The sequence below is a fragment of the Bactrocera neohumeralis genome, chromosome 3 (genome assembly GCF_024586455.1).
Source record: "Bactrocera neohumeralis isolate Rockhampton chromosome 3, APGP_CSIRO_Bneo_wtdbg2-racon-allhic-juicebox.fasta_v2, whole genome shotgun sequence".
Lineage (NCBI taxonomy): Eukaryota > Metazoa > Arthropoda > Insecta > Diptera > Tephritidae > Bactrocera > Bactrocera neohumeralis.
In genome coordinates, this window is record NC_065920.1 from 38,322,815 (window position 1) to 38,349,765 (window position 26,951).

The 26,951-nt window shown below is 36.2% G+C and overlaps 1 protein-coding gene across 1 annotated transcript in view; it reads left to right on the forward strand.

The window, feature by feature from the left end:
* LOC126753009 (uncharacterized) overlaps positions 1–26,951 on the forward strand; it is an 82,199-nt gene that overhangs the window by 11,416 nt on the left and 43,832 nt on the right. Inside the window, exon 2 of the mRNA XM_050464101.1 lies at positions 23,204–24,192. Within this exon, the coding sequence (XP_050320058.1) occupies positions 23,718–24,192 (475 nt within the window). The 5' untranslated portion in view covers positions 23,204–23,717. The remainder of the gene's footprint in view (positions 1–23,203; positions 24,193–26,951) is intronic.

Here is a 26,951-nt window from a genome sequence, read left to right on the forward strand (position 1 = left end):
GAACCTACTTAACTTCTTGCAATTGTTTTTCTAGTTAAAAAAACCTTTCGCTTTTATCTCTTCTTCTCTATTATTGCATTGCACTCAATCGTTAAATGTCTGCAAAATATCGATTCACAATCGATGATGTATACTTGGGCAGGTACTAAAATAAGTAAAAAAAAATTATATTCTGTTAATTTTCTTATTGATAATTTTGTATGCGGGAAGGTAATAATACTTTCATGCTACCTATCGAGTATTAATTTTATTTTCGGCTTATAAAACTACAATAGTATTAAGTTTTTTAATTAAGTGGCATGGTAATTGCTACAAATATTACCTTTTACTATACCATTTTCTTGGTGAAACAGCTCTTCATTTTTATTCGAATGGGGCCTTTTTTCGTTGGTTTCATCCTTCAAATAACCACAAACGCTATGAGGTAGTCGCTGGTCATCCTTTGGTCGTTCCTTTTTCAAGGTAGTCAATAATAATTATTTCATGCGCATTAGGGTGTGCCATTTTGAGGCAACCTTCTTTTTTCAACTGAAAAACAGGCTCAAAACTTTCGAAAAATAAGTCACTCAAAAGATGAGATCTCTTAATATTATATCAATATCATCGGCATACGCCAGCAGCTGTACACTCTAATAGAAGATGGTACCTTCTCTATTTAGTTTTGCAGCTCGAACTATTTTCTCCAGAAGCAGGTTGAAGAAGTCGCACGATAGGGAACCGCCTTGTCTGGAACCTCGTTTCGTATCGAACGGCTCGAAGAGCAGCTTTGAAATCGACGAAGAGGTGGTGTGTGTCGATTCTTCTTTCACGGGTCTTTTCCAAGATTTGGCGCATGGTGAATATCTGGTCGGTTGTTGATTTGCCAGGTCTAAAGCCACACTGATAAGGTCCAATCAGTTTGTTGACTGTGGGCTTTAATCTTTCACACAATATGCTTGAAGAGGCTAGTTGGCGCAGATTGTGGGGTCTCCCTTTCTGTGGATTGGGCAGAGCACACTTAAATTCCTATCGTTGGGCATGATTTTGTCCGACCATATTTTACAAAGAAGCTGATGCATGCTCCTTATCCGTGTTTGACTCGGCCGGCGGTCCATCGGCCCCCGCCGCTTGGTTGTTCTTCAGGCGGGTAATGCCATTCCAACTTCCTCGTGGTCGGGCAATGGAACGTCTGCTCTATATGCTATGTTGTACGTTCACTGCCATTCAGCAGGCTGGAAAAGTTATCCCTCCATATTTTAAGTATGCTCTGGGTGGGATGGGTATCTAAATATTATTTCAATAAACAAAGAGCCAAATCAAAATTGTATGCCAGTGCATTACTAAAATTTAATTTAAAATTCCGCAAGAGCGAATGCTAATTGATTTATATGACAGCAATTTCAAGGCGAAAACGCTCTATTTACATAAAATACAAAATTTTCTAGCGAAAAATATTTGAGTCATCGCTGAAACCTCGGATTCTCAATAGAATAAAACGAAAATGTTGAAAGAATTTGGGGGAGATTAATGTGAGAAAGAATACTGATTTTGACAGTTGTCGATGCGTCAATCGGTAAATCGGCATCGGTGACTAGATCACCTTTGGGGGTTCTACAAGAGTATGCTACGGTCTTGAAACCTTCAGCTAGCCGCATCTTTTCGTAGAATTTTCGAGCATTACCCATGTCGGCCAGCTTATCAAGCCTTTCGTACTCACGCATTTCGGCCTCTTTCTTTTTCTGTCTACAAATGCCGTCTCGCTTCCCTCTTCAACTCTCGGCATCGATCCCATCCCGCACGTGTTGTGGTCGATCGTAATGTTGCGAGGTAGGCAGCCTGTTTTGTCTCTGCCGTCCCACAGTTCCCTTATACCGAGTTGTTGACGAGTGCTCTCAGAGAGCAGGAATGCAAGCCGAGTAGAGAATCGTTCGGCTGTCTGTTGTGATTGCAGCTTCTCGACGTCGAACCTTCCTTGTGTTTGTTGACGTGCGTTTTTTGCTGCACAGAGGCGGGTGCGAATCTTGGCTGCAACAAGATAGTGGTCCGAGTCGATGTTAGGACCTCGGAGCGTACGCACGTCTAGAACACTGGAGACCTGTCTTCCGTCTATCACAACATGATATATCTGGTTGGAGACAGCCAGGTAGCTTGATGTATTTTCTTATGCTGTAATCTAGTACCTTAGATCCTCAGCCTCAACCTGTTTGGGGATGTTTCGTTGTGGATGTTGAATTTAACGACCGTAGTGCCAAATATACCTTCTTTGCCCACCCTGGCGTTAAAGTCGCCAAGCACGATTTTGACATCGTGGCGGGGGCAGCTCTCATAAGCGCGCTCCAAGCGCTCATAGAAGGCATCTTTGGTCACATCGGCCTTCTCTTCCTTCGGAGCGTGGGCGCAAATCAGCGATATGTTGAAGAACCTCGCTTTGATGCGGATTGTGGCTAGACGTTCATTCACCGGAGTGAATGATAGTACTCGGCGACGGAGTCTCTCTCCCACCACGAATCCAACACCAAACTTGCGCTCCTTTATATGGCCACTGTAGTAAATGTCACAAGGACCTATTCGTCTCTGTCCTTGTCCCGTCCATCGCATTTCGTGGGCGGCGGTGATGTCAGCCTCTATTTTTGCGAGGACATCAACCAGCTGGGCAGCGGCACCTTCCCAATTAAGGGTCCGGACATTCCAGGTGCATGCCCTCAAATCGTAGTCCTTATTCCGTTTGCCATGGTCGTCATCAAAAGGGGGGGTCTCTCATCCGAGGCTGTTTCAACTTTTTCATTGGTATTGTTTTTTACGTGGCGGGTCCCAAACCCAGCGCACAACCCTATGTAGGGAATGTTTCGCCTTCTCACATTAGCTCGCCTTCGAACGGATGTTCTTAGGCTACCCAGAGGATACTTGGTCAAAAACCGGAAGTAGTGAGCTGCTTGAGCCATGTGTAAAAGAATCGTTTCTGCCCACTCCCAAGTGAATGGCGATCAGAGAACTTTCCTCACTTGCGTGAACTTCTACACATGGCTCCGTCCTCCTTTTTCGTTAGCATCTGTCAAATGACGATAAAACCGTAAGCGCCAACACAATGTCTTGCCATTCCATCTTTTGGGTGTTGTCAGGCATTTTTTCTTACACTTTTTATCTTACTATACGGCAATTTTGTTTATTTACGCTATATTTAAATATTTGTTGATGTGTTTGTCACGGTTCTGTCGCCATGGTGCTTCAGTTTAGCAGAAGCCAACTCTTTCCAAATTTAATACATATTGTTTTGTCTACTTTTCACTTAACCATTATAAGTTTTGCCGTTGTCCATTCGGTCCTTATCTTGATGATTTCTATTTTTTGTTCTTTTTGTCACTGTATGCCTTTTGTCACTTTTGATTTGGAGTTGCATTCATTGTCCATTGTCAACTGTTCCACAGCTATATCCTATGCTAAAATGTTCATTTCGTGTCAATTTGATTGAGGTTTCCTTTGCTCATTTTTTGGTAACGTGATTATAGTATGTATTATCTTGATTGCCCAAACTGAATAATGTAGTTTCCTTAGGCAATGACATCAAAGAAGTGATGACAATTTCCGATATAGCTGTTCTGTTTGGTCACACAAATTCAACTAGCACCATGATTAATAGAAATAATTATTCATATATCTGTCTAAGTAACTTGCAAATCAAGTTGAATACAACAAAATAAACCATATGATAGAAATAAAAGAATTCATGACTTTTTAAACGGTAAGCTGAATAGAATGATCCAGCTTACAGTTCTTAAGAATAACAATCGGTTTATTTACTACTATGCAAAGTAAAGTCAAGTAAAGTTTGTATCTCTTGAAACAACCTGCTTTCAGAAGGCCACTTCAGTCATATGAAAAAACACATACTATTTAAAATGTTTGTATAGATTTCTCTAAGGCGCCTGATTTCGTAGATAACTTTGTAATATTGAAGATATATGTAACAAAGTCCTACTATCAAATAATCAATTCATAATCCTAATTAATATTAAAAATAAAAACTAAAACCTCTGTTTTAAAACTGGTACATATTTTTTTAAATATTTATTATTATAAACATAAAAATAATAAGTTGAAGTTTAATTAGAAATACGAAAAGCCTTTTTCGGCTACCCAATATAATAAATGAAAAGAAATTATGTACATTTCATTATTTTTAGAAAAGCGTTTGCCGTTCTAAACGAGCTTACCACATTCTCGATATGTGAAAAATCTGGCACAAAATAGCTCACGTTTTTCTCACTATCATACAGTTTTTGCTAGTCTTTGGTTGAAAATCTCGACAGTATTAACCTCGATGAGCAAAAAGTGACATTAATCGCATTATCGTCAAAGGGCTTTGTTGAATTGCGAGGGTCTTATGATCAATAACATAGAAGTTTTAGGTACCATAACGGACCGGCATTCTAAGCTGTCCAAGTGAAATCTAGTTAAGAACGATCTAATAGCATCGATGTTTAATACTTCTAAATAGCCACATGTTGCATCATTTTGAGACATTTTTCGTCCCTAAATATCTGCTTAACCCTCATCAAGACCCTCGGGTCTGACCAGGCATATTTTGTTTTTAAATGTTATTTAAATATATTTAGAGTGTAGCAAACGACTTGCGCTTCCAGGTAGCTTCCTAGAATTTTATTGTCTATAGAATTCAGAAAAAAAATTAAAGGATATCGTATCGAAAAGGACGAAAAAAGGATATTATAATATTACACCTTAGTGCTGGTGCTTGGCTAGACCCCATATATTTTGTATGAAAATATATGAACTTTGGTATGTTTCTATCACTTCGCACGGTTGATTTATCTATTTCCATGTTCGGTACATGTCCAAATTGGTTTGTGTGTTTATCTAGGTCAAATGCTTTAGCCTCTAGGGCATTTTTGCCTATTGCCACGCCCCCGGTGGGGGCTTCCTGAAAGCTCTTTAAATTACCTAACCGGTGCAATTTATTTTACCCACCTAGGTCAAATACTTTAGCCACAAGAGCGTTTTAAAAGGTTAAGAAACAAGTAAGGAAGGGCTAAGCTCGGGTGTCACCGAACATTTTATACTCTCGCATGATAAAGTGATAATAATTTACATATTTTTTTATTTTGCTGTAAAATTAATTAGATTAGATCAATTTGTGTACTTTGAGTATTGAATTGTATTTTCATTTCCTAATGTATGTATGTACAGTGACCCACACGACCAACCGGATGAACTCAGCTTTAACTTTGGATGTGAGTTAATGCTATTGAAATAACAATTTAGCTTAACATATTATATATCATTAAAAAGAAAATTTTATGTACTTTTTATTTTTTACTTAATCCATAAAAAATTTAACTTCATATTTAACATAAACACAAAAAGTCCAATACACACTTCAAATTCATCTCACACGACTAACCGGATAAAAACCAATAGAAGCCCACGGTAAAGTAACGGGACCTTTATTCCATTTAGAATTCTGTGAAAATGTGTACTGCTTATTCTTACATACATTGAACCAGTTGCAAATTGTATTGCTTAATGGTTAGTTATATCAATTATGGCTCCTTTACGTACTCAGACATCTATCGACATTAGAAATTTAATAATACAACTCCAAGAAGATGGAAAAACTGTGAAAGAAATATCAAATATAGTAAAGCGAAGTACTTCCACTATCCACGATATTGTAAGAAAGTTTCGGAAGGAAAATAGAGTGTGTAACATATCCAGAAAAGGTCAAGGGAAAATATTAACAGAAAATGATGAGCGTTTCATATTGCGAATTGTTAAAAACAATCCGGAATCTACAGCAGAAAATATAAAAATTATAGTTGAAAAGGATCTAGGCAAAAAGGTTTCAGCAGAAACTATTCGACGAACACTTCGAAACAACAATTTGCATGGAAGGGCGATGATAAAAAAGCCATATATATCGGAAAAAATAAGAAAAAAAGACTTGAATTTGCTAAAGCGCACTTGAAGAAATCCAGAGAGTTTTGGAATAGGGTAAGTTTCATAATTTTCATCGAATCTTGCTGAAAACAGTTTCAATGATAAATTTGTGCATAATTTAGGTCCTTTTTACCGATGAAAGCAAATTCAATTTGCAAGGTTCGGATGGGCGCAAGTTTGTTTGGCGGCGTCCTAATGAAGCCCATCTTCCAAAACATACTAGAGCTACTATGAAGCATGGTGGTGGCTCAATCATGGTCTGGGGATGTGTATCAGCAAAGGGAACCGGCAATCTGCATTTTGTAAAAAATATTATGGATCGTTTTCAGTACGTCGATATTCTCAAGGAGAATGTCAAAGCATCTTGTGAAAAATTGGGTATTCAAAGAGACTTTATTTTCTACCAGGACAACGATCCGAAGCACAAATCAGAAATCGCTCGAACTTGGCTGATATATAATTGCCCACACGTAATGGAAACACCGGCACAATCCCCAGATCTAAATATAATTGAGCATGTGTGGAACGAAGTAGGACGAAAAGTGTATAGAAAAAAGTATTCTAATATTGGGGAACTCAAAGCAGCGATACTGGAAGCATGGAATTCTGTAAAACCCGAATTCTGTCAGAAGCTGGTTCACGCGATCCCAAAACATTTCAAATTGCACGTGTTCAGATCTAAAATGGAATAAAAATTATTTGATTTTCAAAAATAAACAGTCTTTTCGCTCTTTAGAGTGAAAATAATATTAATATAATTCAAATTATAAGTTTAAGTCAAAGTAATTAAGTAAGAAAAAGTAAAAATTTCACATACACATTAAATGTAAATTTTGATATCACAACTTAAAAAAAATATTAACAATTAGTGATTCGCATTTAAAAAAATCAACATTTTTGTCTTTTCATCGTCCAAGCGCATTCTCCTTTCACTTAAAATAAGTTACTACCTCTTCCAAATAACGCTGAACCTCGATAATGGCTCTTGAATTACAAGTACCTCGCGGCTTGTTTGACGCAATATTGGAGTCTATATAGCTCCATATTGAAAACTCTGAGGTTTCTACTTGTGGTTCTTGGGGTTCATTTGCTTGGGCTTCTTGAATTATTCCACCTACATCTGCAATGATACAATTTTTAAACATGTCAGCTATTGTGGGGTCAGAAAAGGCGAAATTTTTGAAACGAGGATCCAAGAATGATGCCATGCCTAGAGTGTTGCTCTTTTCTGCATTTCCTAATCTTTCATTTAAACCATTTAATTCAAAAGCCTCTGCTTTTACAGGATCTACATAAGAATTGGCTTTTGTCCACCTAGTAAGCACGCTTTTGAGACCATTTACAATAGGAATAACCATTGATCCGGTGCAATATTTTTGCCCGCTCATTTCTTTTATGGTGTACTCATAAGGTTTTAATACTGTAAGTAAATCCTTTAGCAAAAACCATTCTTCAGGATTAATTCGAGATAATTCCTTATCTATGAGAGCGACAGTACTTTTAATAGCATCCTCCACTTTTATAAAACGTTCAATAATGTAAAATGTAGAATTCCATCGAGTTTCAACGCTTTGAATTAGTTTCAAAGGTTCGGTACCAGCATTGCGTTGAAAACTCATAAATTTTTCATTTGCAGATGTACTTTTTCTAAAATGAGCGACAATTTGTTTTACTTTTTGTAAAACAGTATTAACCTCACAGCCACTTATAATTTTGCTTTAACCATTAAATTTAAGATATGCGCAAAACAGCCGAAGTGGCGTAGTTTGAGCTCATTTTGTAAGGCACTCTTTATATTATTCGCGTTATCAGACACTGCAAATATTATGTCATCAAATACCCCCCACTCAGTTGTGACATTTTGTATTTGCTTGGCTAAGTTTTTCGCCGTATGTGTCTCATTCATTGGACAGCAATTCAATAAAACATTGTTAAATTCGAAATTTTCACTAACAAAATGTAGTGTAATTGCTATGTTACTCACTGTATTGCGAGTTGTAATGCAGAATTTAACACCATTCGCCACTTTTAATTTCACTTTTCGACACAGGCTTCATATAATGCCGGAATTATCGTTCTTGATACTACATGCCGACTGGGTAGTTCATATGGAGGATTTAGCGCTTTAACGAATTGGACAAATCCGCTGTTCTCGACAATGCTTAAAGGTTGTAAGTCTTTAATGAAGAGCATTGACAACGCATCATCTATTTCCTTTTTTGCCTTTGCAGAAATCTTCATGTTACATATCCCGGCAGTTATTTTAGATTGGCGCAGAACAGGCTCTGAAACTATATTTAAATCTCTTAACTGAAATCCGAAATAAAAATGTTATGTTTTACCGTATTGTACATTTGTTTCCGTAACTTCATGCTGTGCATCTGGATTTTCCGTTTGTTTACTTCCTATTTTTTGCACCGTCGCTGCTCCTGGAAGTTCCACTGTTGGATGCCGATTTTGCATATGTTTTTTTAAATTCGTAATCGACGTTTTATATGATATATCTTTTTTACAAATTTTGCATTTTGCATGAGTATCACTTACTGCTTCGAAAAATTGCCACATTTCACTTCGTTTTTTATTTATTTTAAAAGACATTTTCACAATATTTAATAAATTTAAGAAAATTCGAATTCAAAATATTTTATTTTAAGCAAAATGCTCAACGGAATTAAATAAAACGCAATACACATATATTCACAGTAAAAAAGTATTCAAAATCAAAACGTCTAACCACAAACAATCACCTCATATGTATATTCACAGTGAATAAAGAAGTATTCAAAATCACAATTTCTACTTCTAACACCAAAAAAATCACCACATGCAATTATTGTTCATAAGCTAGTGCCAATTGTAAATTTCATTCAGAGTGAAATATTGGCATGAAGAAAAATCACCAATCACTGATATTTTGGACTAGCAGTAGCAGTGACTATAAGCGATTTTTCAATCACAGTGATAAAATCAATGGTGGTGAAATATCGCTCATCACTAGTACAAATCAAGAAATAATTAAAATAAATTGATAGCAAGTAAGGAAGGGCTAAGTTCGGGTGTCACCGAACATTTTATACTCTCGCATGATAAAGTGATAATCGAGATTTCATTATCCGTCATTTACATATTTTTCAAATACCGTATTTGTGTAAAGTTTTATTCCGCTATCATCATTGGTTCCTAATGTATATATGTATATTATAGAGAGAAGGCATCAGATGGAATTCAAAATAGCGTTATATTGGAAGAAGTCGTGGTTGTGAACCGATTTCACTCATATTTCGTACATGTCATCAGGATGTTAAGAAAATATTATACACCGAATTTCATTGAAATCGGCCTAGTAGTTCCTGAGATATGGTTTTTGGTCCATAAGTAGGCGACGCCACGCCCATTTTCAATTTTTAAAAAAAGCCTAGGTGCAGCTTCCTTCTGCCACTTCTTCTGTAAAATTTAGTGTTTCTGACGTTTTTTGTTAGTCGGTTAACGCACTTTTAGTGATTTTCAACATAACCTTTGTATGAGAGGTGGGCGTGGTTATTATCCGATTTCCTCCATTTTTAAACTGTATATGAAAATGCCTGAAGGAAACGACTCTATAGAGTTTGGTTGACATAGCTATATTAGTTTCAGAGATATGTACAAAAAACTTAGTAGGCCCAAATATGCCCTTCCCTAATGCGATCCTTTGTGCCAAATTTCACTTTAATATCTTTATTTATGGCTTAGTTATGATACTTTATAGGTTTTCGGTTTCCGCCATTTTGTGGGCGTGGCAGTGGGCCGATTTTGCCCATCTTCGAACTTAACCTTCTTATGGAACCAAGAAATACGTGTACCAAGTTTCATCTCAATTTTTACTCAAGTTACAGCGTGCACGGACGGACAGACAGACGGACGGACAGACGGGCGGACAGACAGACATCCGGATTTCAACTCTACTCGTCACCCTGATCACTTTGGTATATAAACCCTATATCTGACTCTTTTAGTTTTAGGACTTACAAACAACCGTTATGTGAACAAAACTCTAATACTCTCCTTAGCAACTTTGTTGCGAGAGAATAAAAATGTAATTTTTCTCAAAATGTTACATTTTTTGTGAACGCTATTGCCACGCCAAGCGTGAACAAGGCAGTCAATTTGATTTCAACCAAATCGAGAGGTAAGAAATTTCAAAAATGTATCTATATTGTACATATGTATATGAGCGTAAATACAACACGTATTTCCATACAAATGTATATAAACACCACTTGGCCTAGCCAAGCACCATTTCCATACCTCTGCAGTATCTCCCGATAGTCGTTTTATAAGTTCTTCGTTTAGAAAATAAACAAAGAACTGGTGGAACAGTCAAGGTAATAGTCTTCCAGTTAATCATATCGTCATAATTATTAGCTTTGAAATTCAGCTTTGGCACTTTATTACATCTAACCCTTCCATTTACAGTGTCAGACTCTGCTTCTCTGGCTGCCAGTAGACGGTCAAGGGCCAACTTTCTGACTTCTATCCGTTCGTCAGAATGTTTGAAGAAGAAAGGAAAAAGGAAGAGTAAAGAAAGCACTCTGTTGAATGGATGAATCGACAACCTTGCGCAGTTTAGCAGGTAAGTATCTCGACGTTTGAATTGCAGCATAGAGATGGCGCGAGCCATCTTTGATTAAACTGTTGAATTTTATTGAGAACCACAAAGGTAACTGTAAGTATGTTGTCCTTTGTTGGTTTGTCAGTAGAAATGTATAATCTCAGAATTCTATTTGCACAGGTGAGCCAGCGAGATTTGCATATGTTACCTGAATGCATCGACACTAAATCTGAGGAACATTGACCGGAAATAACAGCTTCTGATATTTTATAGAGATAAGCTTGGTCTGTGCTAAGTTGGGTCGAATTAATAACCTCCGAAGGTAATTGGCAGGATGGAAAACTTTCAAATTTGACAACAGGCAACTTCTCACAATCAGGGAGCAGTTTACCTATGTCGCCAGAGAATGTATTTGGACTCTTTGAGACACCATCTATGTGTTCGAAAAGAGCACGAAATGGAAGATCGTTGAAATGTAGAAGACAAACAACCCACTGTAATGGCCTACCTATTCTTTCTTCTAGTTTCCGAATGATTCCACCTTTCCAACCTGTGTTCGTGTTGGTGCCATCAGCACCGACAACTCTTAGATGTTCCACATGAACTGAATTGTCTTGTAAATGTTGCCATATAGCTTGCGTCTCATCTTCAGCTGACCCGGAAGGAGAGGTGACGTGGCCAAAGTAATGACAACCAGGTTCCGCTATAAGAGAAATATGTTCCTCTTTGACAGTGTCGCGGTAGTACTTTTCACCTTCGCTGACTTGTGTAAGTGTATTGTCTTTGCGGCCGTCAAAATACAGCCCATATACAGAGTCAATACTTTCGGTGTTTTGGAGCTTAACTCCAACACTTTTTTTTGCCCGACTAAACTTGCATTTGTCAGTGACAAAGCTAGCCTGATCCTCTGTTATCAAACCTGATCCTGCATCCAGAAAAGCAGATGAAACAATCAAGGCCGCTGCTCTATCACTTACTCCAAATCTTTGGGCAGCTAAAGCAGTGTGTTCTAATACTAGTGTGTTTTGTTTGGTTTTAGAGGATGGAAGAGAAAATTCATCATCAGCATCGTGTTTGGATGAATCCACACCTACCTTGTTGTCGTCTGTATGAGAGTCTGGCTGATCTGAATGGTCCCGTGTTCTAGCTGATACTTTTCTGGTAAGTGTTGATGTTGACTGACGTTTTAAAAGCTTTTATTTACGTTCATTTTTCTTTGTAATCTTTTTTGTTTCAGGTAGATCAACACTTCCAATGCGATCAATTCTTCTGGTTCTCTGGTCCAAGAGAAATGGTTGTTCATTGATAGGAACTTTCCTTTCCTTTGGACAAGTGCAAGAAAAAAAATAAATGCATTTACAAGCAGCGATGTCAAATAATTTTCCGGCAGAAGAGACAAAGTCGTATCTTTTAGAGCTCAAACCTATTGGGTTCCTTAAAAACATTTCTTTAAGAGTCAGAAATTTCTAATGATATGTGGTGAGCATTTGTACAACTCTGGTGTGTGAAACTATCGGAATAGATGACTTTTTGAAAGTATTTTCAACCTTTTTTGCAACTATTTCTGTAACCTCTTTACTCCTTGGTTCATAGTTGTCGCCTCGGAGGCGCCCTATACGAAATCTTTCAAACTGATAACACAAAGGAACATCCTGATAAGTAGGTAACTGGGACTCAGAGAGATTGTACGGATATATGCCAAACACAGGACATTTCTGTCTAAATTTAAATTTAGATACAGACATTTTGAGTTCTGTGTTCTGTTGAGAGAGTATAAGTGATAGCACTCGGCGAAAGGCAAGAGTGAAGGAACTCGATGAAAAAATATTTCGCGCAGGGAAATGAATGTAAGTGATAGAACTCGGCGAAATCACCGACAAGAGTGAAGGAACTCGATGAAAAAATATTTGTGTGGAGACCTATCCAAACGTGTCCTTTGGCGTAGGTGAATGAATGTGAGTGATAGCACTCGGCGAAATCAACGTCACGAACTGTGGCCGCAAGCCGATTTTCACCTTGCGCTGTGGCGCGCCGCATTTTCGCTCGTATCTCGGGAACGGCTCGTCCTCGGTAGCAAATGACGTGACAAATAACTTTTGTTTTATACATTTTGCCATGAGATGCGTATTTCAGGCACTAGGTAGACAATTTCACGATTTTAGGCGAATTTCCGAAATTTCAAGGCCGGAGTTGGGGTTGAAGATGCAATCCGATCTCAAAACAAAAAGTTGCATTGGAATCAGGAAGTACTAAGGCAATTTTTCCGCATTATTAGAAATCCCAAATCGAAAAAAGTCCGGAATCGACCCACCCTAGCGTACATACAATCGTACATTGTAACAAAGGGTACCCGGAAATTGTAAATGCAACGCAAAATATTTTATTATTAATCAACATTTATTTGGTCACCTTCAAAGTAATTCCCGCCAGATGTAATACAGTTATGGCGAGGATTTGTCCAGTCCTCGAAACACTTTTCATGAGCACTTTTTGGAAAATTAATGACTGCGTCGAATAAAATTGCCCGTTACAAAAATGAGAAAATCTTTTAAACCAGTTGGCCGATTTTTAATAACTAAAATATTTTATTAAAAATATTTATTTTAAATTTGAAAAACTGAACAAGAACTAAGTGTTATTAAAAAATATTTTTATTTTTTCCGGAACCCCGTCCATTAGTGCTTTTATGGTAGTGTCCGATACCCTCATAGCTGCTGAAGACCAGTTTCTTTTGAAATTTTGAAGGTCTTTGGCCACTTCTTTTGTTGCCTTCATCTCCCTTTTTACTAAATCCCAGTATCTTTCAATCGGCCTTAGTTCTGGACTATTAGGTGGATTTGCTTCTCTTGGTACATAAATCACTCCATTCCGTTGGAACCATTCTAAGGCTGTTTTGCTATAGTGACATGAAGCGAGGTCAGGCCAAAAAAAAACGTGGACACTCCATGTTGGCTTAAAAATGGGAGCAATCTCTTTTGTAAACATTCCTTTAGATATATTTCGCTGCTGATTGTACCCGATGTAACGAATGAGCTGCTCCTTTTGCCACAACTGCAAATTGCCTGCCACACAAGAAATTTCTTTGGAAATTTTGTCACCTTTTTGGCTTTGAAGTTTTCAGCAACATTTCCTCGAAAATCGGCTGTATAAAAATCCTGTCCGGGTAGCTGAGAAAAGTCTGCTAAAACGTAGGTCTCGTCATCCATTATGCAGCATTCGAATTTATGGACAAAATCTTTCCTCAGCTTCTTAGCTCATTGTTTTACGATTTCGTTCTTGACGGCGTTTCTATCCGGAACTTTCTGTACCTTGTACGCCTTCAGCCCAGCTTCTTTCTTCGTCCTGCATACGAAAGATTCTGAGCAGTCAGCCTTCCTCACCAATTTCCTGCCCGAAATGCTTGGGTCTTTCTTGAGAATTGTAATGGAGAACGTTCTTCGCCTTCTCCCGATCATGTGTCTCCGTGTTTTACCAGAACCTTTCTTCCTGTCAATACGCACATCTTCCTTAAAGCGTTTAATAAGGCGAGAAATGGTTTTAGGGTTAGCCCCTACCTCTTTGGAAATTTTCTTAAACGACCACTGCGGTTTCTTTTGAAAAAATTTAATAATTTTTTCGCGCACTTCCACTTCGCTTGCCATTTTCATATTTCAGAGCAACTAAGATAAAAATTTGTTTGTTTAAAATTTTTAATTGTACGATATGGAAAAAATGTAACGGACAATTTTATTCGACGCAGTCCTTATAATACATACAAATTATTTGTGCTATATTTTTATCCATTTTAAAAACCGTAATGCACTACTGATATAATATCTACCGACTTAAGTAGCTGCTGTACCAACTTAGCAAAATAATTTTTTTAAATATCATTTACCTGGGGAGTTTAATTATAATTTTCGTTTGCGTTTTTTGTCCCAATATATAGAAGAAGCTAAAAATATTTATAATTATTACACAGCTCTACAGTGGTTTTGTTACCCAAGACATTAAGGTCGATATTGGACATAATTTTACTCAAAATTCATAGCACTGTCGATTATTTACTTATCTTTACTTTAATTTTGCTTTAGTACAAAAATCAGAAAACATGAAGCAAAATAACAAATAAATGTAGTCTTTGGATTATAAACTTTATTAATTTAATATTTTATTAAACTCACTTTACTTATTATAACTTTACAATTTAGTTTTTGTTTATTAAATTCACATTTTCCACAACTTATTATTAATTTAATATTTTATTAAACTCACTTAACTTATCATAACTTTAATTGTCAGGCAGCGGCTTGTCTGCCACTTCTGAATACTTCTGTACTTCTGTTTTAGTCAACTATTGTCTACTATGCTCGACTGTATATTTCGAATATTGTTCGAGTGTAGTTCGAATTGATCATATGTTCGTATAGTTTTGGTCAGAGGTGCATTTAAAAGGCACGTCCGCTACGTGTGGACCTTTGACCCACAGGTTCCACTCCCACAATCGGCCGTCCTGCACCGTCATTCGCCCCGAATGAAGTGTTTCACCCCTTCATATATTCTGCTACAGAAACACTATTTTGTGGCCCTTTGTTCTCCCTCACCCTCTAAACATCATACCTGCCGTCTATGCTTATTTTCTCTTTGTATCTTACAGATGTTCTTTTTAGCCAGTTTTGAAATGTCATCATTGGAAAATTGTTCCGTATTATGTCTTCCTTTAGTTTTCTAAAGTCACCATAAATCCTTTTCATACCATGTTTTCTCAATCAAAACAACTGGAGAAGCATACTCAGAGTTGCTTTGCCTTTCGCTCAACCAATTATCTATTCTCTTCTGATCAGAGCATGAAACACGTGTTGGTGTTTGGTAAAAAGGAATATCATCTATTGCCTGAATCTTTACGATCAAATTACCTAAATCAAGATTTGAAGCTGTATCTGGTGTGGTATCTTTTTCTTCAAAGGCTTCACATAGTGCAGTAAATTCGGTTAAGGCCAGATTACTAGCAATTGCGTTGTCCTCTTCTTTCTTTATTTTAAATCTTTTATCGTCTACGAAATCGCTTTCGATTTTACTTTGACATGCATGCCTAGTCTCTAAACTATCTTCATCACTTAAACTTTTCAGCTCTTTCCTGCCGAATTCAGCGCCCTTCTCGCTAAAACAACTATTTACTTTCTTCAAAATATTATTACCCAGAATGACTTTGCATGGCAAATCATTCAACTCAGTAACATGGAAAGTTACTTCAAAATTAATCCCTTCCACTTCGATATTTACTTCAAAACTACCCAGTGTACATACTTTACTGCCTTTAATCCCTCCCAGGAACAAACAATTGTCGCAAAGCTTTGAAATCCCTGCACACTTATACATATCTCATCAAACACACGTTAGCACCCGTATCAATTAGAGCACTAATTATCAAGTCACCCATCTTTATTGGTTTAAAAATGTGACTCTTACTCCAAACAGTCAAAGCGTTGCTGCGTTTTGATTCTGTTTTAATATTCACCTCGCCTCTACGATCGAATTCAAATTGACGATGACCTATCTGTCCACACTTGAAACAGTTTATCTGCTTTATCTTATCACAACCGTTAGCCAAATGAGATTCACTTCCATAATTAAAACAATTTCTTTCGACCCTTGGTACCGGCGTTGATGCGCCGTGCCATGATTTCTCTCTGCTTGATGGCTGTCGAGAATCATGTACCCTCTCGTATACTCTTAGCTGCTCTTTGAGCTCTTGAATTGTTCGCGCCTGATATAAAACCGTTTTATTTACCTTCGAATCCGGGATTCCTTCAATAAAATACAAATTTAGACTCTCTTCATCTAAATTCACTGGCTTGGCAATTTCTATCAAAGTGTACAAATATTCACGAAAACTTTCATTATTTTTCTTTCGACGATTCTGTAATGTGCGATGAATATCGAGTGACGTTGGCTTCACACCGAACTCACTTCTTAATACTAATTTTAAAGAACTAAAACTTCTGATTCCTGTCTGGCTACGCACAAACAATTTATCTGCCCCTCTAAGAAGCTGCCTTGCAAACACAAATTGTTGTAAACTACTCCAATTTAAAATTACCGCGTTATCCTCAAACTCTTCTAACCATTTATCAATACTGAGCTCATCTGTACCATTAAATAAGGAAATACTTCTTTCCACATCCCTCAGTGTGAACTGCGGGTTGGACACTATATTGGCTTGGCGAGAGGTTGGTGCCTCTACCATTGTCACTGAACGTAATTCACTTTCGCTTTCATCTTCATCTTCATCCTCTAACACATGTCCGAAATGTAAGAGCAACCTATCTCTTAATTCACATTTCCTACCTTGAACACTCAGTCCAATTTCTCGTAACTTATGCTTCAAGGCTACCACTGTCAAACTCAAAATATCCTGTACGTCCATTGTCTTTTCCTGTTATGTTGATTACAATTTCTAAAAAAAAAATATATATACATATACATCTTAAAATATAAATTATTCTTAAGCAATATTGTATCAATTAAATATGTACATAAGTAAATACCAATTCATTTTAAGTTACAACATTTTTATGAAAGTAAATTTTACTTTGAAGTATGTATGTATTTCTACTGACTTCTTCAGATATACATACATACATATCAGCAAATTAAATTAACAGGCATGTTTTACGCAGCATTTGTAAATGTAGCTAATTCTTATTGGAATGTACATTAACATTACTTCAACAAACTTATACCAATTTATACAAACATACATTTTTGTCATTTACATTTTTTACTTCTGCTACTTTATTTTAATTTCATTTCTTCAATATTTCATACATACATACAATATTCCTTTTCTTCTCTAACCCTTCTGCCTCATTGTAGTTAAATTTTTGCAGCCTCGCACTTCCCAGAAAGCTTCTCTCCCTTTCTCAAAATTTGGATTACTATATTTTGTAATACATACTTAGCTCAACGGTCGCTTCACTTTAAAATTCTCCGAAGATCGTCCAATTGATGTGTTGCATGATTCTCGGAATGTTGAACTTCTTGGAAACTTACTTAGCTCGACGGTCGCTTCACTTTAAAATTCTCCGAAGATCGTCCAATTGATGTGTTGCATGATTCTCGGAATGTTGAACTTCTTGGAAACTTACTTGGCTCGACAGTCGCTTCACTTTAAAATTCTCCGAAGATCGTCCAATTGATGTGTTGCCTGATTCTCGGAATGTTGAACTTCTTGGAAACTTACATATACCGTTTGCACATCTTACATACTTATGTACACATGGTCGGAATGTTGCATATACATATATGTACTTATGTACTACTCATCACTGAATTTAAATCGTTTCAGCACTTTTTTTTTTTGTTTTTACTTCTTAATTTTAGGCACGGCTTACACACGCTCCCACCTCGGTTGAGTCCCCATTTGTAATCTTTGGATTATAAACTTTATTAATTTAATATTTTATTAAACTCACTTTACTTATTATAACTTTACATTTTAGTTTTTGTTTATTAAATTCACATTTTCCACAACTTATTATTAATTTAATATTTGATTAAACTCACTTAACTTATCATAACTTTAATTATCAGGCAGCGGCTTGTCTGCCACTTCTGAATACTTCTGTACTTCTGTTTTAGTCAACTATTGTCTACTATGCTCGACTGTATATTTCGAATATTGTTCGAGTGTAGTTCGAATTGATCATATGTTCGTATAGTTTTGGTCAGAGGTGCATTTAAAAGGCACGTCCGCTACGTGTGGACCTTTGACCCACAGGTTCCACTCCCACATAAATTTATAGTGCCAGTTCTGTAAAAGATTCGGCGAAGTAAACAGATAGACAAATGTTGTAATATTATAACTCAATTAAACGGTTTTTATAATTTTTTTTTGTGCAATTTTCTTAAATATGACTTAATGGTTGTCTGTTTCTATAATCTTTCATTAATTTCCATGTCGTATTTGAGGGCTAAAAGTATTCCATATTTCAACTTGTCAACTTGTCAACTTTTCAAACTAAATTCGGAATTTTTTTTACATATATCATTAAAACAATACCGCCTCACATCCAACGCTTTGACATATTACTTCGTCATTCCTAACTTGACCAGATATTAAATCACTGAATTTATTTTGAGAAAAACGCTCTAGTGAACATTTTTCATCTTCTTAGTCACAATTGTTGGTAGACTGCACCGATATCTGGGTATTTGGCGACATCATTGTTTCTGAGCATTCCATGCGACTTTGTTTTGAAACAAAAGCGAGATTTTATTTAGTAAAATAAGACATTTTGTAGACTGTCACTCTAGACATAACTACGTTTGATTTTTAGCAAAACCTTAAAACTTTCCGAATAATTTTTTCGCATCTTCTCGGTAAGGATCGCCACCAGATGTAGTCCATTTATGCCAACGATTTTTCCAGTCGTCAAAAACCACTATTCACTTTTTGGGATAGTCTTCAACTCCTTCAGCAAATTTTGTTTTATCTTTTCGATCGACTGAAAACGGGTTCTATGGACCGTTAATTTCAGTTTGTAAACTCGCACGCAGCCAAACCTGGTGAATAAGGTGGTTGATCGATGTTATTCATTATATTTTTTATACTCTGGCAACCAGTTGCTACAGAGTATTATAGTTTTGTTCACCTAACGGTTGTACGTATCATCTAAAATGAAATATATATATATGTACATATATATATATATACTAGAGGATCCGACCTTTGCTGTGGTATTATTCACATAAAAATATATTCAATACAGTAAACAGTTATTTACGAATAAAAGCGAAAACCTTTTTGGCCGTATAAGAATCCAAAGGATTGTACTTGAGATTTAATTTTGAATATGTTCATACAAATAAATTTCTTTGGAAAAAATAACGAATTTAATGCTGCTTTCTCAGTGTCTGGTTACCAGCGTTTCTGTCCAGTTAATAGAGATGTCCGCTTAATTGGGTGTTCATTTAAGAGAGCTTTCACTGTATCCTTTATTTGTGAATTGTTTAAGCTATCCTATCTTTTGTATACCTATCCGAACTGGACACAGTGTGCTAAATTTTACTAAAATCCGTTCAGTAGTTTAGGAGTCCAACGCGGACAAACAACGTCAAATGTACTTTTTATATATAAAGATAAATGATCAGGAAGACGAGAAAAATAGAAATCCGAAAGCGTAACTTGAGTAAAAATTGAGATATCGTGTTGAAACTTGGTATTTCGAGTTCGCAGATGGGCGTAATCGGACCACTGCACAGTGGTCGGTCTTGTATGGAATCAGCGGCCAAAAATACTTCCACTGCATATATAAAAGTGAAACTTTTGCCAAAGCTTTTTAAAATCTCCCTCTCCTACTCTGCCACCCCCCCATGGTAACAAATTTTAATTAGTTATATTAAATTAAAAAATTTGATAAACGAAAAAAGGATTTTTTTGGATATTATTCAACTAAATCAAAAACTGATTTTAATAAAATTGATTTACTTTTGCATGATAGTGCCTTTGACTGGTGATGAAAGGATCTAAGCTTAAAAGGAATCGGTTTAGCAAGTCCTGATTTGTAGCGATCTGTTAGCTCTTTCATGTATGATGGAGTCGATACATCTTAACGTCCTTATTTCTTGACTCAGCAAATTCTTTGAGAGCTCTACAGTTGAAACTGGTGCATAGTGATTAACATCAGGAGCGTGAATTAAAATTTTACGGACTGACGAAGGAAGATAATACCAGAAATATTTTGAAGTTAATTCCTTTGCAGGATCTAGCGCAAATCTAGTGCATTGAGGGTTTATTAAACTAATTCCTTTTGAAATTGAATTCGAACAGGACGGCAATAGCGGGTGGACGAAGGTCGGTCTGCAGTTTTTCCAAATTTGTTTGCGCTCTTCATCATTTTGCGATTTTATTATCAGTTATACAGGGACATATGTCGTGACAAATAACCAGAATTGAAATCAAAGCCACATATTCCTATTGATAATAGGTAATTAGAAGTTTCATTCCGTTTATTAATTACATTCCTGACGCAATGTGGTCCAATAATTTTTTTATCTCAACTTTAACATCAGATTCTGAGACCCTTATTGGATCAGGATAACGGTTTTTCCTTTGAAACTTTTTAAAAGTTAATATCAAGTTTTTTGTTAACAAAGCTCCTAATAAGTAAATAATGAAGCTTTATTAAATTTGCTTCGGTGATAAGTTATATTTCTTCCCACATTTTCTAAACACCAAAATTCAAAAATATATAGGCGTGAAAGTTTACACCGATATGATGTGCCTAAATAAAATTACGTATAAAACAAACATTTGATAAAAGTGAGAAAATGATAAAATGAAAACCAAAGCTCAAATATGTGTATATACATATGTATGATGAAAAAAAACATAAAAAACAATAAAATATGCATGCCTGTTAGAATAATATGAATAACAAAGAGAGTTGCAAAAAGTTGCAGCTGAAATCAAAAGCATAGACTCGATGTATAAAGAAAAACATACCACTCAAAAGGGCACTTATAAAACAATTGTTTTAAAATAATAAAACAACATATTATTACATAAAAACTACTTTGTTATAAAACATATGCCTTTGTTATCAATACTCATTTCGATTTATGGGGATTAAACACGATTTTATATCGCAATTTAATTCATTATACGAGTTAATTTTTAAGCTATTTTCACTCACTTCTCTTGCTTTTCGTAGCCCCTACGAATGGGATAGACTAAAAATGTATTTACCGTTAGTTTTATTAGTGTTTTAAGAAATACTCTTGATACAAACAGTGGTAAATTTCAAACTTTTATTTTTTTATTTTTGGCCTATGAAATCGACCAGTGTGCACTGCCACGCTCACAAATCGCCACTAACCGAAAACATATAAAGTGCCATAACTTAGCACTAAACTAAGATATAAAATTGTAATTTGGCACAAGAGATCGAAAATGTATGAAATCGGAGGATAACACCGCTCACTCCCCATATAATGGTACTGTTAAAACTGCTAAAAGCACGATAAATCAATAACTAAATACACCAGAGACAATCAATTTTACCACCGAGATAGTATGGGAGAGCTTTATAGGAGCTGTTGTGAAAATTGGACGATGTGCGTAGCAACACACACTTTTTGGTGAAATCCTATATTTCGGGAACGGACGAACCGATTTCGACAAAATTTAGTACGTGGCATTCTCTTCACATTGAGAAAATGGACGAAATCGGACAATAACCACGCCTACTTCCCATATATGTAGTACAATTTTAAATTCTACTTGATTCCTTCAGTTTTCAGTACACAAATCAAGAAGCAATTCTTATAACGAGATAAAACTTTGCACAAATAATGTCTTTAATGTGTGCCAAATTATAACCAAAAATTGTTGAAATCCATTGAAAACTGTACAGGCCCCTAAGTACCGAATATTTGGATTCCAGTACCTGTAGTCGACTTTTGATCGAAAATGTCGGTCAAAGTGTGATATATACAACTGAAATTAAGGTATAATCCTTTTCTTATAATGATATACATATCTGTGTTATCCCAATGAAAAAAAGAGAGCGTGATGGTAACAATGTATTTTTGTGCTTAAAGTAGATACATTTTAACGAAAACTTGGCCTAACCCCTATAAAACTAATAAGAGGATTTTCGAACGTTCGGCTGACTTTACTCTATATGGTTGGTTTCAGACCTTAAAGTATTTCCCAGCTATTTTCAGCTTTGATTTTTGCAAGTTGCAAGAGTATAGGATGTTCGGTTGCACACGAACTTAGCCCTTTCTGATTGGTTTGGCTTTAAATTAGGTCGCAATCGTACTCTTTGTGAAAAAAATCAGCTTTAAGCGGACGAGTCGAAGAAGAATGCGTTTCATACCCAAATCATCCACCAAAAGCATTCGAACGATTCGGGTGAGATGTCGAGCTCTCTTGCCATCTCTCTAACACTTAACTGAATATTTTCAAGTACCATATCTTTTCCTTTTTAATATTTTCATCAGTTAAAGTGGTTGAAGATCGTCCAGAACGAGGCATGTCTTCAACGATCTCTCGACCGTCTTTGAAGGTCTTATAATACTCGAAGACTTATGTTTTAATAAAACTTAATCACCGTAAGCCTTTTCCAACGTTCGCGAATTCCGTTCCTGAAATTTGGTTAAAAATACAAAATTTGATAGAAATTCTTGTTCGATATTTTTATCCATTGTAAAAATTGCAACACACTACTGAGGTGTACCCTTTAAAGTCGCTGCTGTAAACAGACTGGATAACAACTTATCAAAATACATTTTTTTTAATTAACGCTCACCCGGGTATATTAAAGTTAGTTAAAATATATTTTTAGAACCATATGGAAATTGCAAACTGGTATATGTTGGTAAGGCATGAGTTTACTTACTGTACAGCAGTAGCTGAAAGAAAAAGCAAATGGCACCTAATTGTGAGCTTAGTAAAATACTTTCACATGACATGGTATGATTCCTAAGATCTGAACCATACAATTTCTTTAAAAGTTAAAACGATTTTAAACCATTTTTTGATATTAGCAATACTATATAATTAGTTATACATGCAATGGGTTAACTATAGTATAGATATTGTACTATATAGGTAGAATAAATATATTTAATATGTCATTAATAAATAAATTTTTTTGTGTAAATTTTCATAATAGTTTTTTCTTTATCCGCTTTCAGATTTCGAGAGATATTATCAGAAAAAAAAATATTTCTTTGAATATGAAATTGAAGGGAAATTTCTGTAGCAAAAACGAAGTCTAAAGATTTTGTGAATAAAAGGCAAAAAGGAGCTTAAATACAAATAAAAACCAAACCGAATCTATTTACATATATAACAAAGTTTTACAATTTTACAATATATGAAACAGAAATTTCGTATATTTCTTCAAGAGTGTATAATAATAGAAAAATGCAATGAAATTATAAAAATAATAAGGGCAAAATATGCAACTGATTGTTATAGTCTATTTGTCTAATGTTCTAATGATTCGAAAATTAAACCCTAAAATATACAAACCAAGCGAACGTGGCAGCTGTTTTAAGGTAACATTTTCGTTGCAATGAAGCAGCAGACAAGTGAGTTACCATAATAGTGGATGAAAATAAATGCATATAATTGTAACAATTGCGGCAATAATAAAATTGATGCTCCAAATATCGTGAAAATAGAAAAACTGCCTGCGACGCGAACATGATTGCCTTTGTACAGCGTAGGATGCGAACGATGCTTGCTAAAGCGGCGAGAACGATAGTGAAAACAACAACGACAAATACTACTAATATTGTGCCGCAGCCAACGTTTATAATTAAAATGAAGCGAAAAAGTAAAATAACAAAATTTTTGTTGTTAATTACCGCAATTTTTATTAACAGCTTCTGGTCGCGGCTTGGCGATGGCGGAGATGCTGGTGGTAGTTTACTGCCGCTTGTCTATGGTACGCATATGACCGTCACAGCTGGTGATGCCATCGCACACACGTTCACCATCGAAATGCGTGACCAAAACCACTATCATTACGGAGGTGGAGGAGGCGGAAGAGACAGTAGTAGCAGTTTAGAAAATATGGATTTGGAGAATATGGATATGAATGGCTTTGATCGTGATGCCGGCGTTAATGGTGAACCAGAGGAGTCAGAGGAGCGTGATCATATAGCGCATCATTTTGGTAAGCTAGCTTCTCCACAACTAAAATCATACATTTTTCCCAAACTCTATTTATAAAGCCTCCCTTAATTTAGTATTCATACTACCGTATGTTACGTTCTACTATATGTAATACTTTGTGAAGCTCCCACAAATTTCCTCTATCCGACCATTTAAGCCGGCAAAGCGCCTTGAAGCGAATACAAATCTACTTAGAATTTTAATTTTTATTTTCACCAGCTCGTTGCGATATGAGTATGAGCTCCCAAGAGTTTAAGTCTTAATTTCGCAAAGGCTGAAAAATCAAGAAAAAGGTGTTGAGATGTTTCTACCTCGTCTTCCATCAAATAATTTCTACAGTTGAGTCATCAAAATTTTCAACCTTTCAAGGTGGTCGCCTATAGGGCAATTAACCTTAGTGAGAGAAAAGGGCTCAGTGGACTTACCACTACCCAGGAACCGATAGCAGCAACGAATTTTTAAGCCCAGCGCTGGCTAAGCTCACACAAAGTTCAGCTTTCCATTAGAAAAGCGTAGGAAGAAAGCAAAGCAATGAGCAAAAGAAGAAGTCGCACGGTGCCATATCAGGTTAATACGGGGAGTGGTTAATGGTTAAAATGTGATTTTTGGTCAAATAATCGATCACAAGCGTCGATCGATGAGACGGCGCATTATCGTGCAACAAACGCCAACTTTCATCTTCGCGATATTCGGGCCGAACACGTCGAACAACTTACACCACACTCAAAACTCCAAGGTAGAATACCGTATTAATGGTTTGGCAGGAAGGAACAAATTCCTTGTAGACAATACCCTTGGAATCATAAAAACAAAACAGTATTGTCCTCACTTTTGACTTCTCTATGCGCGATTTTTTGGGTCGTTAGCGTTTCGTTTCGGGATCACATTGGTCACCAGTGAAAATATTGTAAAGGAAGTTTTTGTCCTTTTTGACCTCTTTAATGATGTCCTTCGAATGTTAGGTTCTGAGCATTTTTTGGTCATCGGTCAATTTGTGCGGAACAAACCGTGCACACACCTTTCGTATCGATCGATCGATTTCGTATTTCCATGAATTTCAATGATGATTTCGCCTTATTTCTGATGAATTCACGCACAGTTTCGATGGAATTTCTGGTGATCACGGATTTTGATTGGCGCACGGATGTTGATCGTGACCACTTTGGAAACGTTGAAACCACTCGTGCACTCTACTACGGGATAGACAATCATCGCCATAAAATTGTTTCATCAATTGAAACGTTACGGAAAAAGTTTTATCAATTTTAAAACAAAATTTAGTGTTGGCTCGTTTTTCGGAGCTCATTTTCGCACCGATAACACAAACACACTGATTCTTAAAACGCAATTACTTCACTTCCAATCTATAAAATGTCATGAAATTCTCACTGGGCAATCGATAGAAATAGCAGATTGTTACGCACCGGTCGACTGCTATATGTCGGGACGCTAGATCCAAAAAATCCTACTTACTTTGGAACTCATCTTGTATAATAAGGCTAGGAAGCATTTTATTCATTACCAGCTCATCAGCTTTGCAATTACCTGCGAGTTGGCTCTAGCCTGCCATAGGTAAGGAATTCCTTAGTCAACCTTAAGCGCATGATTATTGAGCAAGGCAGGTATCGTCGCCCTGTTATCAGAGTGGTTGGTCACTTCTCTAAAGGAGGCTGCACTCCGCAGCAGTAAATCTGCTTGCACGTTAATGGCATCAACCGCGGCTTGAAAAATGGTATATTAATCAAGAAGCTTAAAATCGATAGAATCAACTTTTCTTCCAAACTTTGACCCATCCGTAAAGAACACAATGTCCCTCTCTTCCAGCAGCTTCTACCCACTCGTGTCTTCCTCGCGTGCATGTGGGCAGCGAAAATACCGCCAGCCTTTGGTTTAGTCACTCTATGATCCAAAAGTTCATATACGTGTTGGAGTGAAAGTTATTTTCCGAAAAACTCTCCGCAACTGTTTCAAATTTGCATTATATTATTTTGGTTTTTGCTATATCCACGCGCCACTGTAACCTAATCACAATTAACACACTTGACCGCACAGGCATATTGTTAGTTGACCAGAAGCAAAAAGTGTTACAATTAAATGATTACAATTACAAATTCTACAGTCAAGAAGACACTCTGGTCAGCACATACATATGTATTTTTTTATATGTCCTGTTCAAAAATAGTGCTGTAACAGATTTTTATATCTAAATATGCAGGCTTGCTAAGCCAACAAGCGTGATTAATTTGCTAGAATAGACACTTCAAATATAAAAACGAGAAAATCCGGTTACTTTTGCTCCAACGGATTTTTTATGACGAATTTTTGTACTTTCCAAAAAAATAAGATAATCATTAAAATAACAGTGTTTGTCGATAGGGGTCGTTAAAACAAAAAAAAAAAAAAACAAGTAAGGAATGGCTAAGTTCGGGTGTCACCGAACATTTTATACTCTCGCATGATAAAGTGATAATCGAGATTTCATTATACGTCATTTACATATTTTTCAAATACCGTATTTTTGTAAAGTTTTATTCCGCTATCATAATTGGTTCCTAATGTATACATTTATTATACAGAGAAGGCATCAGATGGAATTCAAAATAGCGTTATATTGGAAGAAGGCGTGGTTGTGAACCGATTTTACCCATATTTCGTACATGTCATCAGGGTGTTAAGAAAATATTATATACCGAATTTCATTGAAATCGGTAGAGCAGTTCCTGAGATATGGTTTTTGGTCCATAAGTGGGCGACGCCATG